Genomic DNA, 27,204 nt, shown 5'->3' on the forward strand with positions numbered 1-27,204 from the left:
AGCACAACAGGCGGGCTGCAAGATGATGGATGTAAAACCAGACCCGCCCTGTAAAGACACAACTGGGAATGAAATTAATGTCAGGAAATCACTACTGCTACAGATATACTAATTTAAATAGACTGACAGCTTTGACCACAGAGAGACAACTAAAGAAACACTATTTCCTCCAAAGCAGCTTTGTGTACACATCATTGTATAATACATATTATTGTATATGTATCTAATAAAGAAAAAATGAACAAGATTTTCAGCTTTACGCCACTGTATTATTACTTACCGCGCTGCAAGTTCCAATACTTGGAAGCAGTATCAAAGCTCTTAAGTATTTTATAATTCTGGCATACTTAAATCATAGGTCAAACCGTTGTATCATAGTTGGTCTGAGGAATTATAAACCAAGAATTAAAAATAAGAGATCAAATGGGTGCAGGTGTTGGAGGTCTTTATTGAGATTATAGCACAGATACACTTCTATAGTCACCTTTCCACTTTTATACGATAGTTAAAAATGCTTGCTACAGTGCACATATAATTTAGTAACCAAGAGAATCCAAAATGTAACTGCAGTTCAAATAAATAAATAACCTAAAGTTTAAGGTTTATATTTCAAAAAGTAAAAGGAACTGTACAATATGAAAATATAACAATACATAAACATTAGAATCTAAAGTTTTGTAGAAATAAAACTGCAATTTCCCATACATAAACAGTGCAAGAAATAAAATTCAGATAAGCTTCTGGACTGGGAATTTAAACAATTCTTAAATTATCATGCAGACATAGCATTTTAAGCCATGCTGGTTTGTATTACTGCATTAATGGTATCCCTTTTGCTTGAAAATTGATAGCCATTAAACTCACTGTGACAACTGCTGCCAATCCACTCTTTTCTACAGTACATTATACACAGAGGTATTCTGTTGCATTCAAAAAGTAAAATATTACATGTTTCTACTGAAAAAGTCAATATTTTACTTTTGCCCCTCCAACATGTTAGCTGGTTCAAAATAATGTCATGTAGTAAAAACAGCAACATTTTTCCCAGGTTAGATGAAAAGAAAGAAAAACCCCCACTATATAATGGACTATAATCAAGAAGTGGTTACTACCTAGTCAAACTTTAAAGTTCAGATTTTTTTTTTTACTAAAAAGTTGAAACTATGGAGATGTTATTAAGTCTGAGCTCTTGTTTAAAAGTGATGAATACAATAAACCTGAAAAAACAGTGGAAGTAGTTTTTCTTTTACGTGTGTAACTAGTTACATACAGACTTGATTAAAGTGTTCCTCAACTTAAGTTTCTATACAAAATTCTCATTGAGGCAAAGAACAAGGAATGCAATTAATACCAAACTGTAAACACATCATTCATGATACTCTGAGTGCACATCAACAACAGAAGAGTTCTCCTCATAGACTTTGGCAACAAGACTACAATAGGTCACAGCAGCATGAGTTCAACATGGAAGACTGGAAGCACTGCAAAAGAATATACTAGAAACACCAAGACCTCCTAGAAACCAGAAAAATCAGTGACAGATGCCCCTCCTCTTGACAAGACACTCTCCTGCTCAACTGCTGCTCTCTCAAAGCCTCATTATTATCACTTGTTTGGACAGTTCCATAGTCTCGGGTCTCTGTGCTTTAGCTGCATAGTTGCCTTTGTTTGCACTCTAACCATTGTAGGTCCAAAGGGTTACAGTTCTGTCTGCAGAAGACGACAAGAAGGAAAGATCTTGCGTGTGCCACCTGCACTGAATAACTTTGTCCTTGTGCTCCCCTACCACCATCAGAGGAAGCTGCTTCGTCAGGTCCCCTGTAAAGAGGAACAGAAATCATTACTCATGTCATGAATCCGTATCCTAGCCCTTGCGTGGAGAGTCTTTTTTAACCAGTTTGCTTACTTTAAGCTTACATCTGTATGCCACCTTATGAAGCCCACTTGAGTCCCTTTTCTCTCTCACACACATTGAGCATAACAAAAGGCCCCAGTGTTTCAATGTTTAGGCATTACTGGACACAGTACAACTTAAAAAGGCAGATCTCATCGTTTTTACACAAGGTGATTAAAATTTAATGGTGCAAGAAAATCAAGACAATTAGACACACCCAATATCTTTCCTATTCTTAACTTATCCCAATAAAAATGAGAATTACTATACTTTTTTAGGGCATTTTTTAAAGGTCAATTTTATGAATACTGTCTGAAAGCAACGGCTGTCTCACCAGGCAAGAGTGTTAACTAATGGTTTTACTGTCATGAGACCCTCACCCTGAACCAAGATTCAGTTCACAGCCTACACTTTCAGCACCACAACCAGCCAACTTCCACCGGACACAACCACATATATACACATCCAAGCTCTACTATTTCTTTCCCCTTTTAAAGTAAGACCTGATCCTTGAGCCAAGCTCTCAATCACAACGTTAAAAGCCCCAGACAGGAGCCAGCCTGTGACCCAGTGCCTGCGTTACCTTGCAGGTCCGTCACCTTGATCTTCATGTCGTAGGAGCCGGTGAGCAGGTAGTGCGCGCCCGGGGAGAAGCGCACGGAGCGCACGTCGCTGCCGTGCGGGTGGTAGCTCTGCACCATGCGGCCCCCGCGGATGTCGTACAGCATGCAGCTCGAGTCCTCCTGGCCCGTGGCCAGCAGCCTGCCGCTGGGATCCACCGCCACCGAGGCCACAGCACTCCCTGCAGGGCCACACAACCCCAACAGCCCGCGGCTCAGTTAGCTGCGCTTCTGCAATAGCCAACTGCTTTTGTATTTTACACATTGCATTGTAAAACACCGAAAGCTGGCCTCATATTTAAGGTGATGTTGGAGGCTGGGTTCTTTCTACTTTACTAATAGAAGCTTTTCCTATAAGTTGCGAGGAAATTAACTACTAGGTACTTAAAACAAAAGTGGCCAAGGTGGGGAGAGGAGGGCAGCATTTGGCTACAGCTCTTTTTCTCTGGGAGTTTCTCTCGGAGAGGAGGGATACAGCGGGATTTGGGGCAGGTAAAGGACGGGGCTGGCTGCGGTCTCTGCATTTCGGAGGAGAACAGCCAGACCTGCGGCTTGCGGGAAGGAATTGGAAGGAACTGGCTGCCAGCGCCATAACCCAGCCGGGAGCCGCCTTTCTTTTTTCCCGCATCCCCCTGCCCTGCCGGGACGTCCCGCTCTGCCAGCTACTGCTGCGGAGCTTCTGATACATCTCGTCCACCGCCCCGGGATTTCTGCTCATGCCTGCCGTCCCAGCTGGGTGCTCCTCAGAGCCCTGCTGGGGCACCGGGATGCGCTGCCCCCGGGGTTTGTGGAGCGAAGCCTCTCCTCCCCAAGCCCTTCCTGTGGGCCCAGCCGCCATCCCCGCGCGCTGCCCGCGCCACAGCGCCCCCTGCCGCCGCGCGCGGATCACCGCACGGGCCTGCCCCCGGAGCCGGCAGCGCCCCTGCCGGCGGTGCCCGGAACTGCACGGGAGGGAAACGCGGTCAGGGAAGCGTCACGGGGTCCCCGGCTCTGCTCGTCAGTGCCAGAGCTGCTGTTGTTTGCCTTGTTATACACACTAGTAAAGAACTGCTATTCCTATCCTCGTGCCTTTGCCTGAGAGCTCCTTAATTTCAAAATTGTAATAATTCGGAGGGAGGGAGTTCACGTTCTCCATTCTAAGGCAGGCTCTTGCCTAGCAGACATCTGGCTTACAAACCAAGACAGATGAACATACTCAGCTAAGAATAAAAAAGTCTTTATGGTTCAGCACTAAGAACTCTGAAGCCATAATTCACACTTGAATCATAGCAAAGACAGTATTAAAGCTGCATGAGAAAGTATCTGTTCCATCACAGGAAAGAAAGCCACTCTTATGAAACAATGTGGAATACTGCAAGGAATTCACCCTGGCCCTAAAGTTTCAAGGACTTCAGTTAGGTTGCTGTATTTGAATGCACTTAAAAGTGTCTGTTTGAAAGTCATAAGGCAAAAGCACTACCCATCTTATGAAAGGAAATATTACTTTAGGAACAAACAAACCAACCAACCCCACAGGTACAGATGCCCTCACAGGTTCTCTCTTTAAGCTGAGCTGCCCTCCCGTGCCTGCCACAGCCTCCCCTTACATTCCCTCTATGTGACCTGGACATCTTCAAAGTCTATTTTCATGCCAGGATGGTTAGAAGCATGATAGCAAATCTTGCCTGTTCCATGAAACGTTGTTCCCACAACACGAACACAGCTTGGCACTCTCAAATCCCAAAATCTTACAGTCTTGTCCTGGGATCCAGATGCAATCATCCAGCCACTCCATGTATAAAGTGCTAAAATATGTCCTGTGAACAAGAACACTTCTTAATTTGATTAGCATCATACACAGAAACCCAACACCCAACAGTTGGGACTGTTTTTTGCATTCAGAGACTTAACAATCCCGTAGAAAACCTGCATTTTGTATGATCCATTGCAATAATGTATGACAACACCCAGCTTTGTGTCTTCTCTGGAATGAGGTGTGCACCCTCTTCATTAAATGAACAGCAAACACATTGAACAACAAACACTGCCCACCTGCCCTAGAAATACCTCAAGAGCAATTGGGAGAAGAAAAAAAAAAGTCTTGCTAAAAAGAAAACCACAATTACTTTAAACCAAATCAAGCCAAACAACCCAACAACCTTATTAGAATATAATACAGACTCAAAGTGTGACAGGAGCCACACTGTACCTACCAGTGTGACCACTTAGGGCATGCAGGCCTTGTCCACGCTGACAATCTGTTGTGTAAATATTACAGTCCCCTGCTCCAGCACTTATTAAAATAGCACCACCACTTTCCGGGCCTTCCATAAAAGCAAGGTCTCTGATTGTCCCATCGTGCATGCTGAATTCCAAATCTGGTCCTGAAATAAATTAAAAATCAGGGAACAAAGTAAGGCATAGGTTGTTTGTTAGTGCTGTGCTCTTTAAAGTGGCTACAGAGATAATACAGAGTATTTTATAGTGAACATGCCACCAAGTGCAAACATGGCTGTGCACTTCAGCACAGAACACACTATTTCAGTTACTGCAGCTCAAATAAAATCTCTAACAATCTTGGGTTTGAGTGTCATTTGAGCTTCCTACTTCCTAAAGCTTTGCAAAATGTACACTGGCCAACCATCACCACTGCCAACTGCAGGCAAGGTTTCTTACAGTGTACATTTATTTCTTTTTGTAAACTCTGGTGAACTCAAAAGGTTTTCTTTGCCAGGAGGAAAAGATCATTGAGAGCACTGCACTACAAAGGACAAGGCAGACTAAGTTCAAAACAGAAAAGGTAAGAGCCACATTCAACACATTGATTAGGAGGGGTGGACATGGATAGTAGTATTTGCTGGGACAGAAACCTTTCTAAGATGGGTGAGAAGAGAAAAGGGAACTAGGAGTGGAGATAAATTCTTAGTGACAACCATGCTCTAGAAGTGGGTAAGAATATCTGGTTGTTTTACTTTCTGTGGGGAGGAATCTGCCAAGAAATAGAATACCAGAGTAGTGCAAAATGAAACCAAAACACAGCCACCCAACCCAAACAAAAGCCCAAAGATAATTTTAAACCTCTCAGTGGTTCTTTGCTGGACAGAGACCACAGTAAAAGGGAAAAGTGACTGAATTAAAATATTGGAATAAAAATAACAAAACATCAATGTAAACTGATGGTTTTGACAAATACTGGACAGCAATTGAAAATCCTTTGAACTAGATATACACACAGTACCTGTTGCATTACAAGTTTCTGCATTAAAAGGCAGCACTTTCACATATTTATCATTAGAACCAGTAGCTAACAGCTGTCCACAGGGACTCCAGGCTACACAGTAGATTGATCCTTTATGATGCTTATTCCTCTTGAAGCGAACTACAGGTTGTTTAGGAGTATTATAAGCACTGGTAAAAGAAAAAAAAACCCCAAACATCATATTTCTTTTTATGTCTAAGGGAAACAAAGTATTCTAAAATGAAGATACTATTTTTCTGTTATTTTGGGTAACATGAAATTCATATGAACTACTTGCACTGAAACATATATATGAGATTAAAGACAAAAGGATCTTCTCATTTTCAATTTTTTCTCATCTTCCCATTCTATCTGTGACTGAACATTCAAAAAGAACTTACCCAGTCCATTCATCTGTAAAGGGCTGATACAGATAAACTACCGTAATTACTAGCTATAGGACAACAAAGTATTATCCCCAGAGTCTGAAACTGGTGTGAGTTTTCTCTACATCCTTCATACATCAAAAACTTAATTCTATGGCCACTTTTGAATATGCACAAGTTCAATTAAACAATAGTAGGCCAAGCCTGTGCAAGAAAAACAGATTTATCACTTTACGTTAATGCAAAAATCCTGACAGCATCTAAATACACCATAGATTCTTATTTGTAAAACCACATCAGCTTTACACACTGCTGAAATAAAAGCAACAGTCTCAGTAATTTATATTTCCTTGATTGCAATCAATTACCTTCCTGCAATGTTCTTTTTCTGCTCTCACAGCAGGAAGAAATCAAGTACTTAGGATAAAGTATTGCAGTATCCATCACTCCAGTAACATCAACAGGAGAAATTCAACAAATTAAATTGGTATTGAAAAAGTTCATAAACCTGATTATAAATACTTGAACAGAAGAGGCAGAGAGAAATGACAGAAGACAATCACCCAAGCCTGTTGAAAAACTTTGGAGATTAACATCGCTTTAGTAAAGAATACTAAATAAACCCACATGGCGGCTAATTTTATTTTGTTGCCAGAGAGGAAATCCATTACAGAACAGCCTAAATCAGAATCATTCAACACACTACAGACCTCCCTAAATGGCCTAATGCCTTATGTCACACTCTGAGTTTGGATTCACCACATCTTAAGAGTGGAGGATCACTGACTCTCCCAGGACAGGGGAGCACCTACCTAGGTCAGAGACCGCAGGTTGCCAATCCTCTGCATGGAAGCACTGTGATTATTTGAGCAACATTTGCAGAACTGCAACATGTACCTGTCAGTGCTTAACCTTAGAGGTGTGCAAAACCCCCCACTACTATTATACCTTTAGAGAACAGAAAAAAAAAACAAGTCCAAACCAACCTGTCTTGAATAATGTATCACTTTGAAGGACAAGTAAAAAAGAAGTTTAATAGGCCCAACAGAGCTTCAAAGAAGAACTATTCTACACCTCTTTGAAAAGCACATAATTTTGAATGCATGTCTAGACTCATGTTGTTACAAGGATTAGAATATCTTTAAGATAATGTAATCTCTCTGCTGACTTGTAAATCCCATGATGAAGTATTTTAGGCAAAGTGTAAGCATAGTTCAAATCAACAGTAAGTTGAAGAATTACAAGTTCAGAATTAAGGAGGTTTCAGTATTCCTTTCATGTCCAGATGCGCTGTGTCTCTTGTCACATCAGATCATGCACTGCAAGTACAAACTAAGGCTGCAGAGTTGCTCCAGCCTTTCCCAAAAAGCAGAATAAGCAGCTGTGCAGGAGCCAACATGTTTTGCACTGCTTACCAGTCAAGAGGCTGTTTGGGCTTCAAGGCCAATAAACTGACTTGTATTAGGTAACAGAAATCAATTCCTTTTTTTGTTGTGTCATACATTGCTCATAAATATTTTGGAATTAAACTTCAAAGGCTACCTTACTGATGATACTTAAAGAGGAAAACAAAAATTACTTTTTCAACACTTTGGAAGCCTGAACATCAATCCTGAAGTGGGAAGATGTCCCACATAAGAATCACTGTGCACACTTGTAGCTCCCCATAAAATTGTGAAGTTTTAGATGCTTGCACTTCTCCCCTCCTCCAAGAAAATAATGTAAGTGAAGCAGAATTAAGGAGACTGTTATTGATGTGGCAGTATTTATTTTCAGGTATATTTTCCCCATCCTATTGAAAATGGGTGGAAAGGAAACTGAAAACACAGGTGCACAGTAAACCACAAATGATGCTTTTTCAATCAATGAACCAATGTTTAGAGTAAAAGCAGACCAACAGACACACTCTAGCAAGTTTTGTGTAGAAGTCAAGAAGATACAACCTTCTCTACTGTTAATTCTGTCCTCCTACCAGAAACTGAATCTTGTGAAGCCCAGCTTCTGCTGGCTTGGGAACTGACACATGCTTTCTCCCACTGTTACAGCTGGAATATCAACACCACAGGCCAACCAGCAAACTCAAAAAAGCCCACCTGCTGAGACAATAAAACCCCACTTTTATAAGCAAAAGTGTGGTCTTGTGGCAATACATCTTGTAAATAATAGAGAGCAAAGAAGTAGACCACAAATATACAAATACTTCAGCACATTATCTTATTTTTGTTTAGCAGTCTAGGATTCCAAGGACAGCACTGCTGTATTTATGACAATAAAATAAAGATACAAAACGCACAGATATCAGTAGCTGCAGGAAAAGAAGTGCTATGATACAGAAAAAGAAATTATTATATTAGCTTTCTTACCTTGGGTCAATTACTTCTGGATAGGCACAAACTCTCAAAGTTTTAGAGTTGGAACCAACAGCATATAAACTCCCACTGGGATGAAAGGCTACAGCTCTGACAGCTTGTGTGTCTTCTAGAGTATTAATGCAAATAAATTGCTTTTTTGATTTGTCATCCTGTGTAGAAGGATAACAGTAAAATTAGGTTTTCCTGTGTAAAACCGGACATTTAAAAGTAGGTGTGACTACTTTGTGCAATAATGTAAAGCTACAGTAGCCAAGTATTAACAAGTAGCAGCACAGTAGGCTGGATCACTCAAAGCAGTTTTGTAAACAAGGTCTGCTCCAAGTCCAAGAATGCTCTTGAAGCTCTTTTCTTCAACTGACTTTTACAGATAACATTAATTAGTATTTCTCATTCTCCCTCCAAACTTCCACCTGCTTTTGTTCTTCTAAACAGGCCACCTCAGATGGGCAATACTGCAGTTTATTTCTGGGTAAACACATTTGATCTGTGTGAAACTTGCAAGGGGAACAAAGCTGCCTTTTTACTGAAAACAGTCCAAGTCAAACATAGTTTCTAAACCAAACATAATATTAAACATAGAATCAGATTTTCACCCTGTATGTAGCACAAAGTTATCATTAAATTATGCTGAGCTTTATTATGTCATCCCCTTTGTGACTTCATGACCATCTTTCTAAGATTATGATTTTTATTTATGCAGAAACATTGGAATGTACTTATTGCAGTTATTTCCCTACTAACTATTCCCCTGGTTTTTCAGACCATACTGACTGCAGTACAACACTCAAAGTTTTAACCTGGAAAACACAAAACAGCGGTTGTAGAAGACATCCCACTGGAACATCTGTTGTACAAGAAGAAGCTGAAAGAGCTGGTACTGTTTGGCCCTGAGATCAGAAGGGCTTTTCAGGGTGTGCATGTGTACATCTCACCTGTGCATTCAAATATGGGACTGGGGGAGTGAAGAAGATGGAGCAGGACTCTTCTCAGTGGTACCCAGTGAAAGGACCAGAAGCAATGAACACCAAATAAAGTAAAACAAATTCCACTTCAACGTTTTTGGCATTTTAAAAACACTGTGAGGGTGGTCAGACACGGGATGAGGTAGCCCACAAAGACTGGAAAACATCCTTCATCCTTGGAGAGATGCAAAACCCAACTGGAGCCAGCCCCAAGCATCCTGCTCTATCGACCCTCTTTTGAGAAGTGCATTTGGATTCAGTCTCCAGATGTCCCTTCCAATCTCAATGGTTCTGTGACTGTAGGCACTGCACCAACCAAAATTCATTCTAAATACCTCTTAACAGGAAGAGGATGCCACACTCAGGATCAAGTACTGAATCTTTTGATAACACAAACAACAGACAACAAGAAAACTCACCTCATCGCCTCGTGTCCTAGATAAATTCCCTGAAGAGTCTTCTGACTGTGGCTGAGCGACAGCATGATCTGATGCACTGATTTGGTAAAGTGTTTAACAACACAAAACAAAACAAGAGCAGAGGCAGATTTTTTGGTAAGTATTTTTCAGACTAAAGTTACAGTTTCAGTCATTCTCAGAACTGACTAATTTGTGTAAAGTGTTATACATGTCTGAATCATTACCATTAAATTATTATTTTTACAAGGGACAGCCCTTTTTGCAGCAACTCCAAGCACTGAACAAGTGAACTCAAGTTAATTTTTCATTCTGTAATACACCTATGTATAGATACAATATGTACACACAGAGAGGTGGAAGAATTACTGTTTCTTTCAGTACTTTCACTACTTTTAGTTAACAGAAGAAATTCAGTTCCCATTCTGCCCCGCTTCTCCCTTCATCCAGTTTGTATTTCATAAAAAAGCTTCCAGAAACTTAGAATAACACAAAATAAACAAGAACTAAACATATAAGATAGAATAAAAAGTGCAAAATTAAAAACAAGCATAAAATGTAAGCCATTACAAATAACCACTATTCCTCATGAATGCTGTTTAAAAAAAAGACTTTATAATCCCAACATAGATATTTAGAAAACACTGATCATACACCTACTCAATGACAAATTAACTTGATAGCTAAAGATAAATACAAACAGCTCTCCCACAGTGCTAGCAGAAGGGCATTTCCAGCTCTGAATGCTCTCCAGTGACTCACCTTGGGCTCCCCTGTACAGGTGACTCTTCAGGAAAGGGTATCTGATTAGCTGATCCACACTTGCGAGGAGTGCTTGTATTAAGATTTGGGCTATCAGTAGTTATCCTCTGGCTGCCATCTGAAGGTGCTGATGTGAAGTTACTGGCTGGATTGGTAGATGCAATGCCTTTGCTCCCATTACATTGCTGGCTAAGTGTTTGTACATCATTTCCAAGACTATCCATACCCATATTTAATTCTCCTAGTTTCTGGATAGATCTAATAACAAATGACAAGTTAAAAAACCCAAACCATCAAACCAGGTCATTAGGAGAACTTACAGAGGGATAAGGGTGAGTAGAAGAATGAAACTCCCCCAACCTGTTAAGAAACTGCTCAGTAAGGTTCTGTTGCTGGTCAGCTCCATCTTCTTGATTGACTCCTCCTTCTAGCAACATCTGCTGGTACAACTGTCGCTGCTGCTCCTTCTGCTCTAAGTGCTGCTGGTAACGTAGTCTCTGTCTGTAGTACTCCTGAAACTGCTCTGTGGAATCGCGAAGCTAAAAAGAAATGAGAATCACAGATGGAATTTAAATAGTTAATTGTGTTATTTAACATAAATATTTACTTTCTGGTTCAGTATTTCAACACAGGCATCAAAAAGCCAGGAGATTAATCTCTGAGGAGTGATGATTTTCTTCTTCCTTAAAATCAGACACAATTTACATATTAAAAAGAGAAAGCACTGCCAGCCTATGCTATTCACTGTTGAAACAGTCCTGCCTTTATAGCAGTCCCTATAGTTCTGAAGGAGACTACTCTTTCCTACAACATTTTTCAAGTATTACTTAAGATCAAAACAAAAAAGTGATTGAAAATTGAAAATAAAACCCAGAAAACTATGTAAGTCATACTTGCATTACAAATTTAGTATCTTCTGCCACGTTGACACCTCCCTGCCATCAGTCTGCAGACCCATTTTACTTCTCCCTGCAGCAGTAGTCTACCCAAGTGTTACATTTTACTTTTGAAATTGAAGCCTGCTTTAACTCTAAAATTTTTTCTTTTCTGGACCAAGTCAACACTTGAACTTCCTTTCTCATAGCCTTTTCTCCTTTACATGCTGTCTTTAGCTTCCCACACTACCAGATGCCCAGGAATTGCTGCCTTCTGCATTCCCAAACCTCATTTTTCTTTCACTTTTCTGCTAACAGCTGAGAACAAGATAAAAATGAACAAACAGAAGACCAAAAACACTTTTGTCCAAGGCCAGATTATCCACACTGAACTGCCCTACATTTTCTGAAGGAAAAAAGCAAACTGCATATTTACCTAAAAGAAGAAAACAGAAAATACTAATAGAAAAAAATAACAATAGTAAAAACCAACTGTGCATGGGTTTTTTTGTTCGTTTTCTGGAGTGACAGCTTTGTCATCCATGATTTAAAGTTATATAAGACATCCTCAAAACTTTGCATTAGTTCAGACAAGTCATACACATTCTGTCTTTGTAACAGCCTTTGCATTTCTTCTACTAACAGTTATTAACAACAATTACATTATGATTTTTTGTTCTCTGACACAATTTTTTCGACTTCTAATGGATTTCCTAGTGCTGTTGCATTTGCAAAATATTTACCACCTTAGGTTTCCCACGGTGAATACTTGCAATTCAGAAACTCCAAATTATTGACAGAAGTCAAAAGTCTTTATTTTTTGTACATGAAATTCATGAACTATTCCCCATTCCCTGGGTTATCATGCTAAACAACAAGTATATTCTTGTCTATTCTTCTTTTCATGACTGATACTTGTTTGTTACAATTTTATTCAATCTTTTGACCTTTTGTGTTCTTCTGTGCCACTATTCCCAACTAACATGCAAACCTAAAATATGTTGCTCAGAAGCTCTATTCTATAAACTCTGGCTTCTAAATCAGCCTCTACAGGAACACATCAAAAACAAAGCTCTGAAAAGAAACTTTAATTTCTTACTCCTACAGGTATATACATACACCACTATGATGTGGGAAACAAAACAAGATGAAATTACACCAGGTACTACATTTATTTCTACTTGTGTATAACAGCCTGGCCAACATCTTCACTACAGCACCTCCTGTCCTCATTCTCTCCTACAAATTCTGAATCTGTTTTAGTTTTTTTCCCCTCTCAAAGCCTGCCCTGTTCTATACCTAGCTAAGCTCTTCCTTCCCTTCCAACATGCATACAAAACACCACTGCAGCAGAGAAGGGACTCAAAGTCCTTGAGAGGAGTGAAGTCCTCAAATGGGGAGGACTTTGTTAACCTTACAGTAGACTCCACTGCCTCACTCAAGAACCCAGAGTCTACTGGAACACAGCCCTGTTAAAGCTAGGCTGGTTTTCAGTCCCACATAGATGCCATAAGCCAAGACAAAGTTTACCTAAGAAAATCAAACCTGAATCTGCAAACAAAACAGACAGCACACTCAATGATATTTTTCACTACCAAATATAGAGACTGGTATTTGAGTGTGGAAAAAGAATAGACTAGGTAACTGTTTTCATTGTTTCCTTCTGAGGCATTATTTCACTTACCCCATATTGCTGTTAAGGAAAAAAAAAAAAAAAAAAAAAAAAAAAAAAGATAGTCAAGGCACAGGCCTTCAAATATGAATTCAAAAAAAGTTATGCTATTGGATTCTGAATAGCAAAGATATATTTACGAGGGAATTGCCCAATTTTAATTTTTCTATGTTCTAGACAACAACTGAAGTAAGGTGACCTACAAAACCAAATGTTAACACCAAAAATTACAAGCTATATGCTGGATTTCTCACTTGAACATGAAGAGGAGGCCTAAGCACTGTTTAACACAATCTAACATTGTTGGCTTTTTTCCCCCCTTCCTTTTAAAGATATACACAACAGTTTAGCTGGACTGCTGAAGTGACAAGGTACTCTAATCAGCTGCATTACAAACTCCAGTGACAGCAGAACTTTATACAATGGGGGGACAAAAAGTAGTAGTTTCTTTTACAAGATGCAATACGGTATTTTTACTATAGTAAAAACAAGATTCAAAGCAACCCATTGTCATGCATTAAGTTCTCCACACAAAGACAAATCACTATGAAGTGATCAGAACCCAGCTCAAAGGGCCTCATTATTTTTAAACAAACAAGCACTACCTCATTTTTCTCTTGTTTGGCTGATCCCTGACTCTGTGCTGCATTGAGTGGTTCATTTTCTGGAGCAGAGCTCTGGCACGAGGTCTCACTGCCAATGGGATGCTGGGGCTCCACGGGAGTATCACTTCTCGCAGCAACATGGAAAAGAAGAGATGCTTAACTGAGAAAAATTAAGAGTAGAAAATCAAGTGGAGAAAGATAACATTCTAGAGTAAGACCTGGTAACACAAGCATGCAAACTACTTAAGTCACATCAAACTGAGGATACTGCTTAGGGAAAAAATAATGCCACTTGCAATATGTTACATGAAAGAAAATAAACTCCCTGACAAACAAAGTACAGTCAGTTTCCAAAAAGCTTACATAGCACACCCCAATTTCATTTTTTTTTATCCCTACATTTAAATTCTACATAATTTAAATAAATTACTCAAAATCTTCCACTTCAAAGCAATTATATGGACAAAATGCATCTGACCTACTATGAGACTAAACTCTTCCCACAGCTATCAGTTTAATTACCACTACCAATCTAATATCCATGGATGTTTAACACTGGATTTGAACACTCCTGAAAGTGCAAGGTAGAAAAATGTTTATATTGCTTTTGCTTATCTTGTGTTATAAGTATTTCTGCATGACACTCTTTCCAAAATGGTTTGGCAATCAATCAGTAGATGTGCAGAACACATTAGAAGCCTTGGACAGGTCAGATTTACACAAAGCTCAGTTTCCACCCTTGCAAATACTACTATTTAGGCTGGACACTTCACCTGAACTTGGATTTTTGTCTGAAAAATGTAATGCCTTCTTGAAAACTACAGGTCTGGCCCTATAGTTCTAATCCTTTAATTCTGACCCTCTAATCCTAGCTTTCACGAGATGAATTATTAATGAAAAAACATGTTACAAACTACAAACTTCACATGAAAAGGCCTACCTAAAGAGCTGCAGCAATTAATCATCTTCTTTAGCCCACACAATGATGTTATTTATGCAGAATTAATCCAGTACTCCAATATTGAAAAGGGAATTAAAAACCTCTCAATAATCAGTTTTATCACTGGACCTTGGGCTACTTACACAAGTGATAAGGATTGCCAAAGATCAGGAATATTAGAGGATTCACCATAAACTAGTATCTTCAGGAGGTACTTATATTACTGCTTTTCCATTATCTCTGGTGAATTGACATCAGTTTGGCAGTGTTTGTTTCCTTTTTACCAAGTTTAATTACAGCTGCTCTTTACCATAACACAACATAAGGAATATTGCTCCAAGGCAAAACTAATAGAGACACCAGCTGTGGCCTGGATTGATCACCACAGCCCCAAATGTCATCTGCTGGCCACTGCACCCAAGTGCAGGGCTAGTTTCCCATCTGGTCCTCTAAGAGGCAAAAAAAGCTGGCAGCTGCTTTCTAGAGAAGTTTCAGTAAAACCATTATAAAGGGACAGAACTGCTGATCAAAAGAAAGGCCAGGCAGAAACATGAAGATAAACTCTCAACTGTTAAGTACCATTTTTCCCAGTTACCAGGACATTCTCTCAAAAGCCAGTTTAGACATCTACATTTCCTTAAAGAACTTATTAATAGCATAACCCAACTATCTCAAAGTCCGATACAAAAAACATAATACAAAAAACATTCAGCTGCCTTACTCATCTTTGGTTTAAAACATAGGAAGTAAGTATTTCAACTGAACTACTATTGTAACAATTTAAGTGATACAGGAATGCTACAACAATGGCATATTGTCATTTCCACCAACTTCACTGGGATATGGAAATTGCTGAAGTGTACTTAAGTAACTAATTTACAGTGTCAGGACCAAAATTATTTATCGAGACTTGAGGACAGAATGCAATGGAGAAAGAAGATGGGAGTTAGAGCTATTTCACTGTGTCCATTGACTTATCTGTAAGGGAAGAACACAGTAATACTGAACACCAACCCTAGCTAGACCATATTACTCAGAGCGTATTTGTGCTCTGTACTAGGAAACTTTAATAAGGCAAAAATGGGACACATACGAAAATCTATTTAGAACATAAAAGCATAAGGAAGAAAACACCCTCTATACAAAGTTTACTTACAACAGAATTTAAACAACCAAATTATGTTTCAGTGTTAAAATTATGTTCAGAGTTACAGTGCAGGTAAGAACACAGAAAAAGTGCAACATAAGCTAAGGTGAAAACAGAGCTCTAGCTGCACTTACCGCTCTGGTGACTCTTCAAAAATGCTGTGACATTCAGTATTCTCAAGCATGAGACTCCTGCTGAGATTCTGTACTCCAGGGTAATGGAAGTTGGCGAAGGAGTGTGACATGGGAGAAGTTTTGGTCCCGAGGTCTGTGACCCGCTTGTCGTGGTTTGTCAATCCACACGAGAGCCCGTCTAACGCAGGGTTTAAAGAGCGGGTCATGTAAGCGTCCGCTGACTGAGGCCGTCGCATTGGGGATGATGGGTAAGGAGAAAGTTTGCTGATAAGAGGTGTCAGAAGGTCAGCATAGGCAGCTTTTGTGGGCTTGAGGAGTTTATCAACGTGAATATTAAGCATCTTTTGTTCAAAAGCACAAGAAAACACAGTAGCTGGCAGATTCTGCAGCCACGATAATAAGCTGAGGTCCAAGTCATCACAGCCATTACCACACAAGAGATCAATGCCCAGCAACACTTCACTTTCTGTGATTTCTTCTCCTGTAGCTTTACTCTGACAGAATTCCACACAACATTCATAAAGCAGTCCCTTCATTACAAGCTGAAACAAGCGATTGTTACTTGCTTTGAAGCCGGCCTCGCTCAGTTTCCTGTCTGCTGGGATGAACTCTGCCACCATGACACACGCTTCTTCAAAGCAGTGCACCCGAGCCGTGCTGGGATTCCAGTCCTTGAACTCGGCGTGGTTGGTGAGGCGAGGCAGTGTCAGCAGCAAGCACAGTTTACTGTAGTCTTCCTTAGAGGGACAATATTCCTCCAGCGCGTGCAGGCACTGCACGGCCTCCCGCATGGTGAATTCCAGCTATGGAGACATTAATATCAACACAGCAATCTGCAGCACGTGTGTTTCCACAAGAAAAAAACACTCGAAGAACAGGCAACAACAGAATTTGTCTGCTATCACTCATTTATTACTGTTACTGCTTATATGTTAATTAAAAAAGAATATAGAGTCTGAAATTGCTGATCCAAGTGTAGTTACAACAGAGACAAATTCCTAAATGCTTTGGCTTTCTAGAATCCCCCATCCAGTCCCATTTTCTACAGATTCATGGAATGTTTTCATGTCACTGCAGGTTTGATGGGCTTAAAATTTCAAATCTGTGACTGAGCAGCTTCAATTCTATTGTAGCACAAAAGGTTACTTCCATTCTCAAAGCCAGCTGACTTATTTTCCCCTTTATTTCTATAACCTATGCCAGTAGCTTTTAATAAAAGCCTTGTAGATTGCTCTAGTTTCCAGTGATTAGCAGCTTTTATACTGAGATTTTCTCTTCTTCTATGAAAAATGTTAAAAAAGTTCAAAGAGTTCTCAGAAGATAAGACCTCTAAATGAATAGAGGGCTTTATTACAAAGCCTGTTGATAGCTAAGCGCAAGAATCATGTTAAATACACAAAATCAGACATTTTTAGTTACACAGATTTAAAAACCAGTAAAAATCCTCGCTTACCCACTTTACCTAGACACTGCAATACTTTGACCCACACCACACCAACACATTTGCAATATTTAGTAACAAATAAGGAATATTAATCTGATTTCTCATCTCTACTGCTATCCCAGTAACAGTATACAGACTGAGAGATCAAAGGACTAGTACTCCTCCCATTTACAACTAGAAAAATAAGAGTTTTGAATTCCTCTACTCTGTCAAGAAAAAACCCTGAAGTACAATGTAAGTGTAATGTGACAGAGAATCAAAATCAATTTAGTCTGGAAAACAAAATCACTTGTCTTAAAACTACTGCCATTCTTCATTTTTAATTTCGTAACATTTTTGTCTTAGAAATTCGGTATTACTGTGCTGTCAACATAAATGAAAGACTGTAACTAATTTCACAATCTGCACACCTTCTTTGCCAGTTTGAACTAATGTATTTTTCCATATCAAAAACTTAAGTCCACAGCTCCTGCTGCTTGCACATTTAACTGAAAGAGTCCTTTGTGAAGACATCTGCTCCCTTAAAAAACAATTCTGACCTTTCTCTCCAAAACAAACCAAAATTAAGCAAAAAATCCATTCAAATTTTCATCTGACTCAAATTACCACAATAAATTTCTGTGATTCTGAGACCTGCTTCACAATATTTCTGGGGGGAAAAAAAGGATTAAAAAGAAGAGCCCTGTACTTTGAGAGCCCAGCACAATGGTCTAAAGTAAATCTGAGGGTCAGGACCACAGACACAGCATATGGCCACTGATCTATCTGCAAAGTTTCAATCAACCCTTGTATGTACAACTGTATTTGAGATCAGGGAGCCCCACTCACTTCCAAAGAATACTGATTACTTTACCCAGTGTTTATGAAACCATTTGGTAATAGCAAAAATTTGTGTATTTAATGCTGGGAGCTTCAGCCCTGCCTTTAATCAAACTAATCTCAAGAGATTTTCTGACTATAAAAAAATCACCAAACCAGAGACAATTCTTACATGCTGAGGCTCATCTTCTGCTGACATTGCATTGTTCACACATAAGGCTTCCAAGAATTTCTGCTTCATAATAATGTAACGAAACCTGCAGGTGAGAAGAGAAATACTACACATCTTGCTCCAGAGTAGTTAAACATTATTCTAGAGACAAGCAGGCTATTTTACATTGAATTTCTGAGTTAGGCATAGCTATTGTCATGACAAGGAACTCAGGAATTTAAAAAAAATTGGCAACCACAACATCTTTTTTTTTAAAGCAGGAAATATTTTCCCATAATTGCTTTCAGAAATACTCTATTACAAATATCAGAAGGCTAATTAGAAAAAAAACCCCAAGTATAGCAATCATATTATTTCTTGAATAGAAGTATGACAGAGTATCTATTAAAAGGTTGTACAACATGCATCATATTCCTAAAGTGTATGGCACATGACAACTCATTACAGAATGTGTGCACGTATTTTAAGTACAAGTTTAAAAACACAGGCACAGCACATAGGCTAGAAAAAAACACCAAAAACTAAAGTAAAAAACTCATAACCACCATTTTTATAGACAATACTTAGAAATCCATGTGTTTTCCGAAACTCAAAAAAACTGAACTCTGACATACATTCTATTTTACCTTTTCTTGTCGAATTTTTCCATACATTCAAGAGGCTGAATAAACTGAAGAACCTCATCCCACTGGCCATCAAGAATCAATTGCCTAGGAAAAGAAAGGATCATTCCTTGAATGTCACTGGACAAGAACATCCCTTTGCTAAGTAAGATGCTCATTTAAATACAAAATAAAAATTTAAATACACAACAGGTCATCAATCTGCTTTGAAAAGTCAATGTTTTGCACAGGTGCCAAAATAAATGTTTAAAAACACTAACAGTAAGAGCAAAATCAAAGTCTGTTCTCAATATTTTGAAAAACTAACTGCATACGAGAAGGACAAATTTTAAGTACTTTTAAAGGCACATAAAAAATGACAAAATGGTCCTGCGTCTCCTGCTTTACCTGTTTTTATTAAAAAACAGCAAAAAGTCTTCCTTGAAGAGTTTGAATAAAGGTATCATTTCAATGAATATATCCAAATAAATGAAAGAGAACTTAAAAATTAGTTCAATTTAATTGTATAAATACTGCTGGTGTTATTTTATGAATGGGATGGGAAAACAAAGAGCTCCCATATTAAGCATGTAAGAGGAAGAGCTTGGCAGGAAGGGTGCCAGCACAGGAGCTCCAACTCCAGGATCAGTGGGCTGGACTGCACAGATAGAGCAGCTCAATTTCTTCATGCCCTCCTATCACACAGAGCTCTCTATAAAAGTTCAGGCCTACAAAGCAAAGATGAGTTTCTTCAACTAAGCTAACAATGAAACAAAAAAAATTTGAATTAATAACTTGAATCTTTCTGCAGTTCTTCATTCATTTCATTTTAGTCCAATGTATATAATTTTAATGAAAAGGGAAGACAGGTGAGGTTTGTTCAGTGATAAAATGTATTTTTAAATGTTTCAAGATCAGCTGGATAAGTTACTTTCTCATGCTTCAATATTATTAAGTGAACAGAATGAACATTAATGGCATGAACAGAAATCATCAATGCTGAAAAACTAGTATGGATGTATATCGATTGTTTTTAATAATATTGAGGGCAATATCCGCAATGGTAAATTGCACCAACCCTCATGCTTTGATGATAATATATACTCCTTTCATGTTGTTAAATTTAAGATAAATCTAAGTGTTATTTTGAAATGCACATAATATTTTACAGGAAAAGCTCTGGAAACCACTCATCCTTGATCTCAGCACTAAAATACTGTAAAAACATTCTAGAAGTCAATAAACCACACCTTCAGGGCCATCTGATGGGTAAGCAGATAATGGCACATCACATATGCCAACAGCCCTTCCTTTCCCATCTTATTCATGCCTATAGTTTTCCCCCAGCTTAGTCTGCACTGGCACTTGCTAAGGCTCATTCCCACTTAAATTCATTGCCAGAAAAAGAACAAAGTTAAAAGGAACAAGCAAACAAAAAAAATCTATGTCAATGTGTGCTCGTGCTGCCTGGTCAGTGACTCCGAGTGGCTCACAGAAGGATGTCAGTGACTCCAGAGCTGGAACACACTGCAGGGCTGGCCACAGGATAGGACCATGAAAAAGCAGGATAAGATGAGGGCATAAGTTAAGATCTCTTGTTTAGTAGCACTGGGCTGGTGACTGAATCACAGTCCAACTCCTGGTTTTCATAAATGTGGTATTTAAGCACTAGAAACATTAGTCCTACCTTAGGAAGAGCATGTCATCTGAAAACAAGCCATTAATGACCCCACTTTCTTTCTCAAGTGCCAGCATGCTGATGTGAAGCTTCCTTGAGTTCAGAAAATCTAGTATTAGCTTAATTATTTCAGCTTCTTTAACGTTCACTGTTTCTTCAGCCGTCATGATGGCAGCCTAAAAGGAAAGAAAGAATTTTAGCTGTGATCAATACCTTATTTTCTGCTAGGTTAGCAAATGTTGGCTAGCAACAAAAATAAAAATGCAGATTTATAGGACACAACATAGTGGCATTACAAAAATTAAACAAGATTAAGTAATTGATTTTGAAGTTGACTATGAAGCCATAATTAAGATCTACCAATGCACCTGCAACTTTTCCATTTCTGTCCTATACATAAATAGGGCCTAGATAAAAATCTACCAAGAAATCAATCCAGCAGTAAGCACAAAATATTGTGCTTACTAAGTCTACAATATGTAAAATTTTCCTCTCTGAAATGCAAACAGTGAAGTTCAAAGAGCAGAAGAGTCACTTACTATGTCATCATCTAGAGCTCTCACATATGAACTTAAATATTTCTATCACATATAAAAAGCACAGCACACTAAAAATGCCATCTCTCCTTACCTTAACTTTGAAGTAGCATATGACAGCTAGGCCAGGGGTTTCTATTCTTCCTTCCTAAGGATGACTATTTCTGTCTATTCCCCCCATGGAGGATCTAAAGCTGCCAGCCCAAGGTGGCCTAAGACAGGGCCTGCTGGCTGCCAGACTCTATGCACTCTCTTGCCTCCAGATGCGTGTTCCTGGCCCTGCCCCAGCCCTCCTCACTTCTGCCACTGCAGGAGCTTTTTCACCAGCTCGTGTAATTGGCTCAGTGTTCCAATGAGCTGTCCAGCCAGCTAGAGAAAGTGGGCAGACGCAGCTGGGGCCAGCAGGCTGCTTGTTTAAAGCCCCCACAGATACAAGGTCCAAGCTCCTTTGCAACACAATTCCTCCAAGGATATAAGAACTGCAGCATGTACTCCTCTTAGGAAACCTAAATTAAATTCTTCTTGTGGCTATGTCTCACCTGACAAAGTATGACAAAGTAGAAGCTGTTGAACTTTATTTTTCAAATGGTACAAAGACTCCACAAGTAATTCCTAAACTGATCTGCTGAGAAAGAACTGGGGATGAGGAGAGAAACCCACTAACACAGCCAATCTGCACAGTAGTGCCTTATCAGGAGCCCTAAAAAACCCAAACCAAATCCCCCCCACACCTAGCAGCACTCCTGTAACTACAAGAATACGATTTAACAACAGGAAAAATTCAGTTTAATCCCATGTTACTACTGCAAAAAGAGGCACTTCCTCTTCTCACCTCTGTGTGCTGAGCCAGGTGCGACTCAACATTTACTCACTCCATGGGCACACGGGCACCCATGCTGGCACAAGGAACTAGCACAGCTTTGCCCTCTGGCAGCAGCAAAGGCTTAACCTGACTTCAGTGCACTCTCATAATCAGTTCAAGACCAGAGAAGAAGCCAGTACCAGTGAGGAACCCTCAGCAGGAGGCAACAGCCCCAGGAAGAAGGAGAGACACTGGAGCACACTGAAAATGAATAAAGGTGAGGGGAGATGACCACACAGAGCAAGACAACCACAGCAATAGGCTATAGTTCCTAGTGTCTCTCCCTTATAATTCAAAAGGGGACATAAAAATTGTTCTTAATTCCCTCAAGAAATCATTCACTTATGCAGATCCAGCAACTGAAAGACAGCCAGCTGTGGACAACCCATCTTCCAAGACAACTTGAAAAATTATGCAGCCTTCCTATATCTCATCCTTGGAAAACGGGCGTTAACAAACCATCTACCTCCTACTAGGAAAAGATGCACAAAATCTGAGTAAGTTTGAATCAGTCAAATAACACAAACACTCAAGAGTATTAACAAGAAATTAGTTATTTACCAGAGAGGAAAGGAAGAGACAGTTATTCTATGGAACTCCTCATTGATCACTGTAAACCAATGCTAGCGAACTTGAAGGGATACAAAACCCTAGGCCTTAATAACATGGTTTATTGCACTACTGTCTAAACCCCCAAATTTTCCATCTTCCTCACAACTTTATGCCAATTTTTTTCCACCTAAGTTTTTGCCAAAACATTTGACTAGCAAAGCATTTGATTATAGCAGCACAGTTTATTTTGGAACAACAGAGACCTAGTTGTGCCAGATGAAATGGCCTAACTTCTTAAAATGGCTGGGTCTAATTGTCATTTTAGTCACAGAGACTCCAATCACCACGTATTTTGGTGGGTTTTATGAAAGACACGCCCAGAGACCATAAGCACACTCTCAGCTAGTAAAGGTAAAAGAAAAAATTAAACTGGCTTGCCGAAAGCTTTGCTGAAAGAAAGATACACACACCCACAAATCAAAATCCAGAACTTTTAGAAAGATGCTTTTTCCTTATGTTTTAGCGCTGTTTAAAATTCCCCTTTTGGCAACTGGATATGGATTTTTAGTCCCAGAGAAAATATTCAACCCTACCCTTACACACTGAAGGGGGAAAAAAATCAATACAAATTTAACCAGCAGTTTAGTATTAACATCTTAATTCACAATCTCATCTAAAGCATTTACACTTCTCTTTTATTACGCTTCGTGACACTGGTGTTTTTTATATAAACCAATTAACCTTCTTGTCAAAAGACAAAGTAAGGCTTAGGCAAAGCTGTACTGAGACTCCCCATCAGAAAAAAAAAAAAAAAATCAGACTAAGAATTCCTTTGAAGAAAGGAACACCAAGTCCAGCTTTCTTTTCAACAGGCTCTGCTGGACACAAGTGTAAACAGGAAGCCACCCTACACAGTTTCAAAGATTGTCCTAATTATTTATATATTATAGTGATGACAAAATGAGCATATTATTCAGTACTTTGATTCACAGTGCATATACATTATGTAAAATCCAGCATCTGTGAGCAGTCTTCCATTTTCCATTGTAGTTTTTTAAAAATAAGAGGTTTGTCCTGAACATAAAATCTCTGACAATTTGAACACTTCACTTAATTCATTTTCATAAATCAGGGTAAAGAATGGTTGCACCCTCCATATTTGATATAGGACTAGTAACAGCACTTTTGGGGTACAGTAAAGAAAAGTGTATTACAACATCCAGACTTAGTTTGGATACTGAACTGCAAAAGAGCTGAAGTACACTGATGAGCTCATCCATTAACAGTATTATGGTAATATTCGGTGTGCGTTCCCTATCAGTGCAACACAAATAGCTACAAAAGAACAGTAAACCTACTAGAGAAGATTTTCACACACTTGATAGTTTTTAGTCTGATGAGCTCAGGCTTCTCTTATAAGCATTATGTTGTCAAAATAATAAGCAGCATTCTATCATGAAATTATAAATATACACAGGCTTACACATCACCACTATTAAATCTATGAGGTTCTCTGACATTCAGTGGTATGTCAGTATGTGTATAAATAAAAATAATAATAATTAAAGACCAAAGAACAGCAGGGAAACTCAAGATTAGAGCTCAAGCTGCATCCTTGGTCCATCACACTGTATTGCTTTCTGCAGGCACATATGGCACATAACGTCACAATCTGATCAGCTCAAGCTCTAATACTCAAGAATGATTGAAGCACAGCATTAGCTTGAGGTATAAATGAAAGCAAATGAGAATTAGAGCTTAATATTTCAGGTGCCTTGTATTAACCACATTTCTGATAAAACTTTTTAATCTTGCCCAGTCTTTTCAGAATGGCACTTCTCCACATCTCTCTTCCTTCTCCTGTCCACTCCCTCTTCTGCTATTTCTGTATTTATTTTTCTACATCAAGAAAACAAAAAAACTTTTTGCCACAAAACTGAGACATCTTTCCCTTCAACTTTAGTGAGCAAGATGTTGTTCAAACAAGCTCCTTGGAACATAATACCTAATGCTAAATCTCCCAGCTAGAGAGGCTTCACTCTTGCTCTGTTTCTTGCTCATGTAAGAACATGCCAACAGCAAGAACCCTTTCGTGTTTTAAAAGTATAAGAAAATCCCTTAAAACATTAAACATATTTACAGCCACTTATGCATATAAATAAACTATTTCAGGAAAATGTTTATAAACTAGAAGCATCTAAAGATTGGTAGCTTAAAGAGAGAGACTGTCTAGTGCTTTCTTAGAAGAAATTTAAAATGCATTTGCATTCATATTATAAAAATTAAAAGTTTAATATTAAAAAAATAGTGAAATTCTTCAGTAAGCATTATTCATATGTTATTTATCAACTGAAACAAATCTCTTGCCAATAGCATAGAATATACACTCGGAAAACCAGGCAGGGAATATAAAGTCTCTCTTTTCTTGTATTCTGAAACACAAGAAAAAAATATTATAGTTCAAATCTTAAGTGTCATGCTGTGAGAGCAGTGACACATTGAAAGGGACACTCAATGCCAAATTAGGAGCCTCGGTTCACTGACAGCTGCGATGCGGACCCAACAACCCCAGCATCCTGGTGAGCTGTCACAGAAAACCTCAGTGTGAACAAGTCATACATATTTCAAAAGCTGGCTATTCTGCATTAAGCTATTTCACCTTTCAATCCACCCCACAGTCACTTACATTTGACTCTCCTGCCCTCCCAGAGGCCGCTCCAGACCTCTGGCTACACAGAGCCCACAGGACACTTGGGGTCCAGTCAGTCCCTGGTGGCTCCATTTCTGAAGGGCCCCCAATCATCTTCCAGTTATTCTATATCAGAAGAATTTACAAAAAAACCCCCAAAAAAATTTAAAAAAGGGAAGAAGACTATAGGCCCATTTTTTATCACAACTGATTCCCACAGCAGACAGCAGAGCTTGCTGACATCCATTTCACCCTAACTCACACAATTATCTCAAATGAAATGCACTGAGCATACTAAGGCCTCAACAGAAAACCTTCACTAAACTTTGCACAGCTGAACTCTGAGACCTTTTTTACTCCAACACACAGCAAATCGGTGTCCTCTCACACACCAGCCTTTCCTGCCTCACACAGATTTTTCACTGGCTTGCCATCCAGTAATCCGTTTTGTTCCCCTGCTTAGATCAGCTGTTGCTCCCGAGCCCCCGGTAATTCCTGTCTCACCACGCTGGGGAGGTGACGGCAGAGCCCTCAGCATTCACCAGCCCCTCTTACAACACGCACACGCCTTGCCCAGCGCATTCCGCACCGCGAATGACAAAAAGGTGACATTAAATTATGCAATACTTCACATCACAGGGAAAAAAATACAGGGCAGAAAAATAAGAAAAGCTAAACAACTTCCAAAGCCTATATATTAACGCGTTTTGACTGTAATCTCCCGCGTTGTTCCAACATTTTCTCCCCCTCCACGCGCGAATCCATAGGAAACCCGGCACCGGCGGGTTTACGGCAGCCGCCCTGGTGAACTGCGCCGCCGAGCCCGCAGCAGCATTTCGGGAACGTGAGCTCAGCACCAGCGGCGGGCAGGGCCGCACGGCCCCGGCGCAGGTCCCGCGGGGCGGCCCCGGGCACAGAGCGCTGCTCCGGCCCGCACCGCGCCCGGGCTGCCCCGGCCGGGCCACAACAAAGGGGCGGCGGCGCTCGGGCGTCGCCGGCAGCCGGGGCGATGCGCCCCCCGCGGGGGAGACACGGACGGGCACCGGGGCCGGCGAAGACGCCGGGCAGCGCCCACCTGGCGCCGCAGAGGCCGCACCCCCGCCCGCAGCCCCGCCGGCCCCCGCCCTCCGTCCCGGCGCTCACCTGCGGGGCCCCGCGGCCCGTGCGCGCCGGCACCGGCGGGGCGGGAGAGGAAGATGGCGACGGGCCCGGCTGTGCGGCGGGCAGACCCGGCCCAGTACCGCACTCTGTCTGGTGCCGCTGTCGCTCCGCTTACCGCCCACCCCGCTACCCGCCCGGAGGCGCCCGGGGGCCCTCCCGGCGCCGCTGCTGAAGTGGAAAGCGAAAGGGGCGGGTCGGAGCCGCCCCGCCGCGGGGGCGGGAGGCAGGGAGGGACAGATGGCGGCGGCGGACGCGCTGGGCGGGGCCGCTTTGTTCGCGGCGGGGTAAACCCGCCCGCCCGGCGGGCAGGGCCGCGCCCCGCGCTGAGGGAACGCGGGGCGGGAGCCGGGCGGGGCTGCAGCTGCTGCCCGGCAAGTGCGGAATGTCCCGCGCCACCTGCCCGGTGACGCGAGGCGCAGCCCGACCGTCCCGCGGTGCTCCTGCCGATGGGAGCACCACCCCAGGTTCCTGATGTCAGTTTGCAGGAGGCGCTTGGGACTGTCAAGGTAGCTCGAGTTGGAGGTGCTGGTAGGTTGGGTCTGGGAGGCATCCTGCGCCGTGCGGCATTTCAGGAGGCGGCCGGCCACTCAGGGCCACAGGCCCCTGAACACAAAACGCGGCCCTTTTCCCAGGTAAAACAAAACTCACCACCCCAAATCCCTGATGTCAGTTTGCAGGAGCCGCTTG

General features: G+C 40.6%; 1 protein-coding gene across 2 annotated transcripts; it reads right to left on the reverse strand.

Annotated features, from left to right (window-relative positions):
* Positions 1–428: 428 nt before the first annotated feature.
* On the reverse strand, positions 429–26,762 carry WDR47 (WD repeat domain 47). Of its 2 annotated transcripts, XM_041479606.1 has the most exons (16): positions 26,500–26,762; positions 20,727–20,893; positions 19,064–19,147; positions 18,438–18,522; positions 16,003–16,805; positions 13,782–13,905; positions 13,189–13,197; positions 10,990–11,168; positions 10,630–10,887; positions 9,871–9,946; positions 8,481–8,638; positions 5,732–5,901; positions 4,707–4,877; positions 4,179–4,310; positions 2,478–2,696; positions 429–1,818 (listed from the first exon to the last, which is right to left on the reverse strand). In XM_041479606.1, the coding sequence occupies exons 2-16, from the start codon at positions 20,882–20,884 to the stop codon at positions 1,676–1,678; spliced, it is 2,769 nt and encodes a 922-aa protein (XP_041335540.1). In that variant the 5' UTR covers positions 20,885–20,893; positions 26,500–26,762; the 3' UTR covers positions 429–1,675. The 2 variants fall into 2 exon arrangements, with proteins under 2 accessions (XP_041335540.1, XP_041335541.1); XM_041479607.1 differs by lacking the exon at positions 13,189–13,197.
* Between the last annotated feature and the right edge of the window lie 442 nt (positions 26,763–27,204).

The sequence above is a fragment of the Pyrgilauda ruficollis genome, unplaced genomic scaffold, assembly GCF_017590135.1.
Source record: "Pyrgilauda ruficollis isolate IOZ18807 unplaced genomic scaffold, ASM1759013v1 scaffold49, whole genome shotgun sequence".
Classification (NCBI taxonomy): domain Eukaryota; kingdom Metazoa; phylum Chordata; class Aves; order Passeriformes; family Passeridae; genus Pyrgilauda; species Pyrgilauda ruficollis.

Coding starts and splice junctions, on each gene's coding strand:
- WDR47 (XM_041479606.1), bottom strand. CDS start 20,884: ATGACGGCTGAAGAAACAGTGAACGTTAAAGAAGCTGAAATAATTAAG. Junction 13,906..16,002: donor TTTGAAGAGTCACCAGAGCG/GTAAGTGCAGCT, acceptor TGCTGCGAGAAG/TGATACTCCCGTGGAGCCCC. Junction 8,639..9,870: donor CTAGGACACGAGGCGATGAG/GTGAGTTTTCTT, acceptor CCTTCTACACAG/GATGACAAATCAAAAAAGCA.